We start from the raw sequence: 12,179 nt of genomic DNA, 5'->3' as shown, positions 1-12,179 counted from the left end.
CTGAGAATCAGAAAATCCGGCCTGGTGACTCATCTGTAACACTCAGGGTTGTCCAGGACAGTAGTGACACCACCATGATGAACCTTCTACAGAGGATTTCTACCATCTTTCAGTGGGAGACAGGGTCTGAAGAGACGCCACAGGAACAACTTCAAGGTATGCCTCCTGGAGTCCCTTTATCTGTCATTCAAAGGACTCCTCAGAAAAGGGTCTCTCTCCACCATGAGGTCCAGTGGGACACAGATGGTGGGGAGGGACCTGCCGCCATCCAGAGTGGCTGTTGAGCATGAGGGTGTCCCTGAGTTCCCAAGAGTTAGGCCAACACTGAACTGTGCCCCAAGCTGCCGTGGTGGGCCAAAGCAGGAGGGTATGTAGAACAACTCAAAGAACACGTGACACAAGTCTTTGCGGGATGTACTATCTCTGCCTTTCCTCTTGCAAAACGCCTCTGTGTATTCTGCAGAGAAGGGAACATCTCACTGGAGATTGAATTTGGTCTTGTTTCCCATGCACACATGTCAGAGTCAGTCATAAGGAGGGTACCACGAAGGAAGGTGGCCGGTTGTCCCAGCAGGATACTGGAGCCAGTTCCCAAAACATTGCTTACCCATTATGCTCATGAAGAATTAAGACAATTTGGAAACATGTCCTAACATCTGCACATATCTTTTAATGCTTGGTCTGAATTTAGAGCCATGGTTATGCATTTGCTGCTGCTGCTGAGGCAGGCATATACCAGCAATAATGGGAGTTTAAAGAGGCTTCCTGAGCAGGACTTGTACTCTTACTGGGACAGGCCACCCACAGATGCTGTGGAAGTGACATTCAGTGGTCACAATCTTAGGGCCCAGGAATGGTTGTTATGGTCAGAGAAGTGATGATATGTGCTCACATCTACACAGGTGCTCAGAGTAGGACTTCTGTGTAGAGACTGTTTGCATTTAATATGAACCATTGTGACCTTAGTTTATCTGTGCCATAGATATCTCCAAGTTGAAGTCTGCCAGAGGAATTGTGACCACCCTGTGTACCGACTATGGCTGGATTAATGAATCTATCTTCTTCAATCCGGACATGTTGTGTGGCAAAGTCCCACTGAACATTGGGACAAGTTTCATTGCTCTTGTGGAAGAAAATGAAACAACCCATGTTCTGAAATCAATCAAGGTATGCCTGAATTTACCAAGAGTCTCTTAACCTAGTGCAATTTTGATTTCTGCCTTGGATTAAGACAATCGCTAATGTAGACACAGAGTGAGTTTAATGGGCTTGCCCTTATATTTGAGAGTCAGATGCAGATAGAATGTCTCTGAGTTCAAAGTTGGACTGGCTTACATAATATGTTCAGGTCATCCAGGAATACAATATAAGGCCTTGTTTTAAACAAACAACCCACCTGATAAATGATTTTCTGCTTTACTTATTTGCTCATTTAAGATTTATGTAACAAAGTCTTATTCTCTGTATCACATATCCTCAAATTTCCCAGGAAAATCAGAAATTATTCAAGGTACAGTATGTCTGTGGGCTCATGGAGAGTCAGAATGCAGATTGGTCAGAGTATGTGATGCTCATCAACCTCCATACTGACGGAAGAGGTCGTGAATACTCAGACAGGAGCTAAGTTCTTCACTCCTAGGTGCAAAGGATCCTGGAGAAAGGACCACCCCATCTGTCCTGATAACTGGTCATACACCGAGTGGCAGGTGGCAACAGCAATTAGTTAGGGTTTGAAAAGACATACAACAACCTTTGACATCAGTGGCTCCAGTTTCCTTTAGGGCTCTCAGTACAATAACCAGCATGATGATTGCATCCACAGTATCACACAATGAGAAACACAGCTCACTAATTATTATGCATGTACCCATTGTGATTCCAGATGACCCTTTCTGCCACCTTTTCCTGTGTCTTTGTGTGATATTTTGATAGCATGCACAATATTCAGTTTTGATTTTAAAACTGGTAAGCAGTCACTTGTTCTGGACAGTGAAATTATCCAGTATGGTTTGTGGGAGATGGGTTTCTGCTTTGTGCTCATGTGAGTATCATGTTTTTGAATAGAGAAAGTACATTATTTAATGAAGAAATTTTCAGAGGGAAACTACCTCCAGTAAGAATCATTATCCTCGTTGAGCCAGAATAGTAGTATTCTTCCACACTTAGGTGAATGGAGCCCTGGCATGCCTTGTCTTTGCAATCTCTTTCAAAGGGGGTCATTTCTTCCACTTCATCTCCTGCTTCTGCACCCAGCTCCAGATAGGGAAAAACATGCTCTCCCTCCTTGTTCTCCAAAATTGTTCTGCTCGTTCTTGTCTCTGTCAACTTTATTCTGCTCCACTCCCATCTCCCAGGTAACCCATTTCTCTTCCTTCGCATACTCCCCAAAACTCATTTCCTCAAATTACACCACCAATGTCCCTCAGTCTAATTTTTTTCCTATGGAAATGAACGAAATTCTTTTCTAATTTGAGTTACAGCCATGGCTACAGCTTGTTTAGAAGTATATTTTACACTATTGGATTTTGAGTTCCTGGAAACCAAGAGCCCTGTCTTTCTAAGGTCAGAAGGTGAGTTTGTGAGAGCATTAAACTTAGGTGTGAAATTCACAGTTGCAAGGCACTTGCAATCCATGGAGCAAGCACAGACACAATTGATGTCATCATCTCAGGTCCATGGTGTATCATTAATGGGAAATGTATGGTCTAGGTTTGAGAACAGTTGCTTAAAAGATCTGCCACAGGAGTGCTATTTTGGCATGACTCATAAAGTCCATGTCTCTGACAAGGAGTCCTATGTCCTGCAAACACCCTTACAACTCTGTTAGGTCAACTCTTTAAAATGCTGTTGTTTTCATGGGGAATCCTTGGTAACTGTACAAGTGCCTGTGATTTTATTTTATCTTCAATCACCCTCTCCTTCTCTTATAGGTGAAAACCATGACTGACCCTGTTGATGGTACTGAGCCATCAGACCTTGACAGAGAACTTTGTATTAAGTGTGTCACCTCGGTCACACAGGACAGCATCTATATCGACAAGGAAACTTCTTTCCCTGTCCATCTCTTCTCTGGAGGTAAGATTTATAGTTTTAAAAGCAAACAGCAGGAGTGTGGGAAGTGTCCTTGAAATTGAAAGTGGGGTATGATTAAAATGGGGGAAAATCGGCAATATTTTAAGTATCACATAGCGGTCCTGTCCCCCAGTGCCATCATCATGCATTCGTGTAGTTTTCACTACTCAATTGATTGGTTTGGCTGTTTTGATTTCTCATACAGGGTTCCTCTAAGTTATCTGAAACTCACTATGCATCTGAGAATTGTTCATGACCTTAGCAAACCCATCCCTGACTCTTCTGAGTGCTGAGGGCATAATCTTTCTGCCACTGCATCAGGATACATGCAAAATATCATCAATGATAACATCACACAAGTATAAGACATTTATCTTGAAAATACATCCACAATTACAGAGCAAAGGTGCAGATAGGCCTCTTTCTTTCTGTGTCCTCTTTCCAGAATATTCATCAGATAGGCTCTCATATTTTGTCCCTAGCTTAGGTACCAAGATTGAAGCATGTGATCCTACTGTGTACCTGGCTTCCATCCTTAAAAGAGATCTCAAAATGACCACTTGATGAGAAAATCCAGTATTCCTATCTGTAACTTTCACCCTGAGACACACAGTTTTTAGTTATCCATGTCTGTGGCTAAATCATTGTCGAAGCACCAGTGTTTAAAGGCCTTAAGCATCCCTTCCTGTAGGAAGATATTGAGATGTCTGTGTAAGTATTTGGAAAAGTTACTTTGCATTCAGGAAATGTTTGTCAGCATATCGCCTTGATGAAGGGTCTTAGGTATTGTGACATGACCTGAGTGCCATAATATTTACACTTCTAATGTTTTGGCTGTTTTAGAATTCATGCCTTACACAGGAGACTTGTTGCTGGTTGAGTATTCCATGAAGCCAGGCCCTTCAAACATGAACATCCACACTGTGAGCCCCTTAAGCTCCCAGAATATGGATGAGGTAATTTGCTTCCATGTTACCCTTGTCATGGGCAGGCCTATTCTTCCTTCCTGGTCACTTTTTGCCCAGGACTTTGTTTGGTATGTTTGCTAGTGTATTCCCTGTCAAAGTGGACAAACTCACTGATTGAAAAGGAAATAAGCAGAAAATAATGTAGAATATACACATAGTTAACACCTAGCTTTTGTGCTTTACTTGACGTTAGGGTGTTCTTGAAAAACAGTTCAAAAGCGTCTTGGCTGTGAGGCCATTGTGGGGAAACTGTGAGTGCACTGGGTTTGAGGTGTTCATCCTGATTATAAGGATGTTTAAGACCTTGTCTAGTAAGCCTGAGAATAAGATGTAAACTCATGGAGGTAGAGTGTGAAATCACATTGTGTAGCATGAAGGGCACATCTTCTCATCACCCAGGAGCTAGAGTGTGAGGCCACATTGTGTAGCATGAAGATCATGTCTTCTCATCACACAGGAGACAGCGTGTGGAGCCATGTTGGGTAGTCTGAAGGGCATGTCTTCTCATCACACAGGAGACAGAGTTGAGGCCACATTGTGTAGCATGAAGATCATGTCTTCTCATCACGCAGGAGATTGAATATGGAGCCATGTTGGGTAGCATGTAGAACATGTCTTCTCCACACAGGAGATAGAGTATGAAGCCATGTTGGGTAGCATGAAGATCATTTCTAATCAGCACAGGAGATAGAGGGTGAGGCCACTTTGTGTAGCATGAAGACCATGTCTTCTCATCACACAGGAGACAGAGTGTGAGGCTATATTGGGTAACTTGAAGGGAATGTCTTCTCATCACACAAGATAGACTATGGTGTCATATTGGGTAGCCTGAAGGACACATCCTTTAATAAGTCACTCAATGTTTGTCTTATTTCTCTGCTTTAATAGGAGTGATGTGGGATGGTGACTCATTGTGATAACACAGTACCCAGGCATTCCCTGTGTGTCAAGGATGAGAATCAGTGATGGGTTGAAGGACCTGCTGAGTAGAGCCAAGGGGTTGTTGAGGGCCATCTGTGGTGGGTTATGCTTCTCCATACTCATTGCCTTCATTTCTCATCGTAGGTTTGTGTTACCAGTACTGATGGAAAAACTGGTGTGGTGGAATCCTGTATCTTTTTTACTGAGGACTCCCTCCAGAAGCCTACAGATTTTACTCCGGGATTGTATGACATCGTGAATGTGGTTGCTGTGGACAGCATTCAACCACAGTGTTCTTGGAGAGCAGTATCAATGATCCCAGTGGAAATGTATATTGACCAAGCCTTGTAATTCACAATTATTTCTAAGGCTCTGGGTTAATAAAACACAATGAGCATGTAATCCAAAGAAATGAACTATGACTCTTCTTTTAAACATCCTGGTGATTTCATTAGGAACATGAACTCATTTTAGGAAGGTACCTTGTTAATTCAAAACCATGCCCTATTGGAACATGAATTTATCAAAGAAATAACCCTGCCCTTAGGGTAAATGCATCATTTTCTATAAGCAGGAGTAGCTTCAGTGTTACCAGTGTCCTCGTGGGGCATTAAGCAGCATGGAGAAGCAAAGCATTTAACTCAAGGTTCCAGGAGTGAGCAGGCGAATGTGACCAGGTTGGATTTAACATTAGAGCTCGCCTTCTTGCTTGAGTCTCTCTATGCCTTTCAATAGTCTTTTCTCTACAATATCTTTTACTTCCTATCAGCTACTCCATTTGGTAAACTTAGTGTTTATCTGTGGATCCTCTTCCTGTGATAGTATACCAAATATGCCAGTGCAGAGAAATGAAAGACCAGACGCAGGTCTACTTCAAACAGAAAGACGAGAGTACACTTTTAGTATTCGGAGAGGTGGCGCCCCCCCACCCAAAGTCCTTCCTATACTGAGGAGGACCTTCTGTGAAGTTAACTGGCCCTCCTTCCACATTTCCTGCCCTTTAGAAGGAATCCTGGACCTTTCCAACATCTGCAGAGTGAAGGATGCCTGCACTGGGGAGCCAGGCCACCTGGACCAGTTTCCTTACATCAATACCTGGTGTAGTCTGGCGCTCTACCCACAAGACAGAGTTCAATTCCATGCCTCTTGGGTATCCACTGCTGTCCTGATCTCTAAGAGGAGTTTCAACCCTGAAAAAGCCACCTATCTTCCAGTTAGAGGATGAAGATTTGGAACTTCCACCATCTACCCCTCCTCCTGAGGGTGGCCATCTCCACACTAAGAATTCAGAACAAAGTGCCAATGTCTGCTTTGTATCCTGACTTCCTGTCTGACGGCTCATTCAACAGCTGCCATTGGCCCCTTTTCCACAGACCGCTGGAGGGTATCCTCCACCTCAGTATGCTTAAGGTCCAGGTCCCTGAAGGCTTCCCAGTGACCAACAATCCAGTGCTCTGTGCCTTTGGTGTCAAACTCCATGGCCAGCCAACCTCCAGGCGGACCGGATTCTCAGACCAGACCTAGTTCATTATATTTATCAGCCATTCACCACTACAGATCTCCTGAACTAGTGACATCACATCCCACCATACTTAGAGCAGCCACAAGTTATGATCAGTGTTGTAGAATATTATTTTAAGGTGTGTTACTTTTGTTTATGTTGCATTTGTTTTAACTCTGAAGCTGTGTTACTGTGCCTATCTAAAACACCTGGTGGTCTGATAAAAAGCTGACCGGCCAATAACTAGGCAGGAGGAAGGATAGGGAGGGCTGGTAGGCAGAGAGAATAAATAGAAGGAGAAAATCTGGGAGAAAAAGAAGAAAGAGCAAGAGCACAAGGAGAGGAGGTTTTTGGGGTCCAGCTGCTCAGCCACCCAGCCACCCAGCCAGCCATGAGTAAGAGTGAAAATAAGATATACAGAAGAAAAGAAAAGACCAGAGGGAAAAAGTAGGTGGGGTAATTTAAGTTAACAAAAACTGGCTAGAAACAAGTCAAGCTATGGCAGGGCATTTAAAAGTAAGAAAAGCCTCTCTGTATTTATGTGGGAAATGGGTGGTGGGGCCCCAAAAGAGTAGAAAAATCAAACAACAGCAATCAACCTCATGTCTACCATTATGCACAGCCGCTAACTTACTTGGGACAACTGCCAACAGCTCCTGATTGCCCTTTTTACCTCCAGAGGAAAGAGTGTAGGGTCTACTAGGCAGCGCCTGCATGGCTGATCATTCAGGCATCACAAACACTATTAACCTGAAGTGATTTGCCGACACCTTCCTTCCTGATAAGTGTCCCAAATGTAACCCCAACACACCAGAGGTCCTCCAGGCACTTCTAAGAATGATGAAAGTCAGGCTGGAAGAGTTCAGAATGGAGATTGTGGAGTCATAATCTTGGTCAAAATTTGAAGAGTCACTCAGTGCTCTGATGAGTCCCTGAACCAATTGTATGACCAGCTCTGTGACAGTTAAAGACAGTACACCTGTTTTGACCCGGAGGCCCCTGTGCACTGGACAGTGGTCAACACAGCTTTTGGCCAACAGTTGATAACAGATGTTCACTGGAAGCCCCAAATGCAAGAGGGATTTTACAGGGATACATCCTGAGCAATTTATAGACATCACCATCAAAGTGGGTGTTAACTGGGAAAAGGCTGCAAAAAAAGATGGTGCTCACATTGGGGACTAGAGAAAATTCAGCTTCCCCGAAATTCCTGCAACAGTTGGTTTCCATATGAAGGTTAAAATAACCGGTTTCTTTTCTGATAGCAGACATGAAAATTAGATGAACAAAAACGAAAATAAAATTCTTACAGACATTATGAGGGAATATGTTATTTTATTTTACTTATTTTTATTGAAAATAGATTCTTCTTGGCAACGACTAAGATACCCAGGAGTCTCTCTTCCTTCAAGTTGCCTCAGTGAAGGAGTCAGTGATGGTGGTGTTTGGGCCTTGCTATAATTATGCTCATAGTCAGCCCTTACACCAAGTACTCAGTTTTGATCAACCAGGCCACACCCACCCTACAACTACCCAATGCCTGTGCAAGATAATGGGAACATGCCTGATGTACCGAGCCACTCCCAGGACCCTCAGTTCCCATGCCTGGAAAGGCTGAAGAACCTGCAAATAATCCTGCTGATGGATGAGGACCCTTCCTTTTTGCCCCCCAATAAAAATGTGAAAACCAACTCCCCCCAAAAGGAAAGAAAATAGAATCTTCTCTCATACAATAAATTCTGCCCACAGTTTCCCTTCCTCCTTTCCTCCCAGCTCCCCACCACCTCCCCTCTCCTCTAGATCCACTCCCACTCATTCTCTCATAAGAAAAGAGCAGATCTGCAGGAGACAACAAAACAAGATACAATAAGACCAGGCAGATGCTCTCACACCGAAGCTGGACAAGGCAACCCAGCAGAAGGAAACGAGTCATAGGAGATTATTTTAATTTTTTAAAATTTATTGCCAGGTGGTGGTGGTTACACCTTTAATCCCCGCACTTGGGAAGCAGAGATGAGTGAATCTCCGAGTTTCAGGCCAGCCAGGTTTATAGAGTGAGTTCCAGGATGGCTGGGGCCACACAGAGAAATCCTGTCTTGAAAAATCAAAAACAGAAAATTACCTTTTGTGTGTAGAGGTTTTTTGCATGCATGTATTTATGTGTACCAAATGTGTGCCTGGTATGTCCCAAAGAGGCCAGAAGAGGGCACCAAATCCCTTTAGACCCTATAGTACAGGGGAAAAAATTTATGATTCACAGTAGTTTTCTTTAAAACACATAGGGGCGAATACTCAGCATACAGAACTACAAATCAGCTGATGATGTAGCACAGTGGTAGAGTGCAGTGTAAAAAACATGAGTTTGATCTTCAGTGGTGAAAAACCAGCAATAAGCACTACAAATCTGAAGTTGAGTTATGCAACTCATACAGTTAAGTCCGAACTGTAAAGTGAGCAAGAAACAAATTAGGTGTGTAGTGGGTAGCTATACCAGCTTTAATCTGGAAGTTCCAACCCCCATTGAGACTCTGGCAACTGTCATGCCTATGAGGCGGGGCCAAGGGAGACATCTGGAGACCTGAGACCTGGATGGGAAAGCACGCTCTCTGTTCCTGGAACCTGGACGGTGGAGGTTGACTAAGCATAGCTCCAGAGAACACCGCTGGACTGTGATACACCTTCCCCAGACACCACCCCCCCACCCACCCCCGCACAATCTACCTATTCCTTCATTTGTAAGTCACCCACTAAATAAATCTTCCTTTTAACTACATGGAATGGCCTTGATAATTTCCATAATATCTGGCGCCCACATGGGTCAAATTCCAAAGTCCTGGGTTGCTCCTGCCCTCAACCTCCTCCCCGGCTGGCGGGTACCTAAACCAGCCTGCAAAGTTCCATATAACCAGGGAAGGCCTACACGGTTCCATTCCCGAAAAAGGGAGCAGCTATTCTGGTCTCTGCTCCCTAGCTTAGCTCCGAGACCAGTGAAAAACCTTTGCTAGTGAGGTATCCGGCTCCTGGCTCTCGGCCATCCCGCCATCTGCCTCCAGCTGCCACCAGCCAAGGTCGCCAGCAGGCCCTGCTTTGGAGCTCTACCAGTTCTGCCTGCTGGCTGAAAAGCACTACTTCACCCCCCCCACCGCCTCTCTCATTTGGCCCAGCCTGCACGCACATCCCATGGGGTTCCCTGATGGGGAATTGAACCCGGGCTGTGGTGGTGAGAGCCCCGAATCCTAATAATATCACAGATAGAACATATTAAGTATTAGATTCAGGTTCTTTAGGATAGGACACCTTTTAGAATGATCTTTTTTTTTTTTTTTTTTTTTTTTGGTTTTTCGAGACAGGGTTTCTCTGCGTAGCTTTGCGCCTTTCCTGGAGCTCACTTGGTAGCCCAGGCTGGCCTCGAACTCACAGAGATCCGCCTGGCTCTGCCTCCCGAGTGCTGGGATTAAAGGCATGCGCCACCACTGCCCGGCCAAGAATGATCTTTATAACATGCCATTTACCTATGCTCTATACTTCTCTGGATTTTACTATGTGTTTCTTGCTTGATATTGTTTGCATTGGTTGTAGTTCCATCTTATCTAGGTCATTATCCCTCATAATTCCTGGACAATATTTGATAACCATTCCTTTGTATATAGTCTTGTACTAGTTTAGAACCTTCTTATTTAGACAAAAAGGGGGAGATGTAGTGGGTAGCTATTCCAGCTTGGATCTGGAAGTTCCAAACCACATTGAGACTCTGGCAACTGTCACGCCTACGATGCGGGGCCAAGGGAGGCGACTGAAGACCAGAGACCTGGATGGACAAGCACACTCTCTGTTTCTGGAACCTGGACGGTGGAGGTTGACTGAGCAGAGCTCCAGAGAACATCGCTGGACTGCGATACACCTTCCCCAGACCCCCCACAACCTATCTATTCCTTCATTTGTAAGTCACCCACTAAATAAATCTTCCTTTTAACTACCTGGAGTGGCCTTTATAATTTCCATAATATAGGAATTTTGAGAAAAGAGGAATAAAGTCCTAACTAACATTTTGCATGCCTAATCTTAGGAGTGATTAGAGAAATGCAAGCAAACAATGGCAGTAACAACAACAAATCTCACAGAGAGGGGCTAGGGAGATGGCTCTTTTGGTCAAGTTCTCGCCTTGCAAGAATATGTACTTAAAGTGGGAGCCCTAGAATCCACTTTAAAAATCCAGGCTGGCAGGCCATTGCTGGGTAGGTGGAGACAGGCAGAGAGATCCCTGAAGCTTGCTGGCTAGCCAGGCTAGTGGAATTGGTGACCTGCAGGTTCAGTGAGACCCTGTCTCAAGATTTAAGATGGAGAATGATGAGGCAATGCATTATAACCACCTACACACACACACACACACACACACACACACACACACACACACACACACAGAGAGAGAGAGAGAGAGAGAGAGAGAGAGAGAGAGAGAGAGAGAGAGAGAGAGATGCACATATGTGTACTCACAGGAACATGTGGGCACACATACTCAGAATTCAAAATTGTTTTTTACTTAGTGGGGAAAGTCAGTTCCTTTCTCACTAGGATGCTGCAAAATCATCAGGGTGACATTTTTTTCTTAATCAACTTATAAGACTAAAGTAGTCCCTGTAAAAACTATGTCAGTTATTTTCTTTTTCTGGACACAAAGGGTACAAAAATGGCCATTAAAATTATTTCCTTTTTTGGTGATTACACTAGAATTACATAACTTCCCCCTTCCTTTTCTTCCCACTGTACCATCCCATAGAGCTCTCTTTGCTCTTTTCAAGTTTAGCCTTTTTCTTTTTTAACAGTGCACAGGTAGGAAAACAGTGAAAGCAAACAGCTTTTGGGAGAAATGCCCTCGCTCACATAAAGTGCATGCAAGACTGGTCTGGAAAAATGGCTCAGCTGTTAAGAGCACTTATGGCTCTTGCAGAGGACTCTGTATTGAAGCTCCCAAATGATGGCTCCCAAATATGCATAACTCCAGTTTCAGAGGAACAGTGCTGTCTTCTGGCTTCTGTGAGCATCAGGCATGCATGCATGTGGTTCATGGACATACATGATGGCAAATACTCATAAACATGTCAGAGAGAGATAGATAGAGATAGAGATCCAGAGAGAGAGACACAGAGACAGAGATACAGAAGGAGCGAGAGACAGAGACAGAGAGAGACACAGAGAGAGAGACAGAGAGAGAGAGAGAGACAGAGAGAGAGACAGAGAGAGAGAGAGGAGAGAGAGAGAGAGAACACTCTTGGAATCAGTCTCAGTAGGTAGAGACAGGAGGACCAGAAATGTGGTGTGCCTATGTACATGCAGGAAAAACACACACATTAAATATATACATACATGAATCAAAACAAAAATTCATACAAGGGCCTCTACAGTTGAAATAAGGTAGCAGTGCCATGCTTCGTATTTTACACGTTTTCCTTTCATTTTCAAGCATGTAAAGGAGTATAAACCTAGAAACTGGCAGAGTTTCGTGCTTTGCTTCGTATTTTACATGTTTTCTTTTCATTTTCAAGTGTGTAAAGGAGTATAGACCTAGAAACTGGAAAGCATTTGTCCTGAAGTCAGTGGTCCGTTCCCAGGGCTGAAGACGCCATCAGGATCAACCCGTTTGCCCTTCCAGCGGAGTTGGCCTCGCACTCTATGTGCGCATGTGCGGCCGTTCAGCCAATCAGCGAGCGCCCTGAGGA

General features: G+C 44.1%; 1 protein-coding gene across 1 annotated transcript; it reads left to right on the top strand.

Annotated features, from left to right (window-relative positions):
* On the top strand, positions 1-5,373 carry LOC143270975 (cancer/testis antigen 55-like). The gene is made up of 5 exons (XM_076562500.1): positions 1-156; positions 983-1,167; positions 2,931-3,075; positions 3,916-4,028; positions 5,106-5,373. Exons 1-5 carry the CDS (start codon positions 75-77, stop codon positions 5,310-5,312), a joined length of 732 nt encoding a protein of 243 aa, XP_076418615.1. The 5' UTR covers positions 1-74; the 3' UTR covers positions 5,313-5,373.
* Positions 5,374-12,179: the final 6,806 nt, after the last annotated feature.

This window comes from Peromyscus maniculatus, chromosome X (assembly GCF_049852395.1).
Source record: "Peromyscus maniculatus bairdii isolate BWxNUB_F1_BW_parent chromosome X, HU_Pman_BW_mat_3.1, whole genome shotgun sequence".
NCBI lineage: Eukaryota > Metazoa > Chordata > Mammalia > Rodentia > Cricetidae > Peromyscus > Peromyscus maniculatus.
This window is presented reverse-complemented; position numbering and strand designations above follow the sequence as displayed.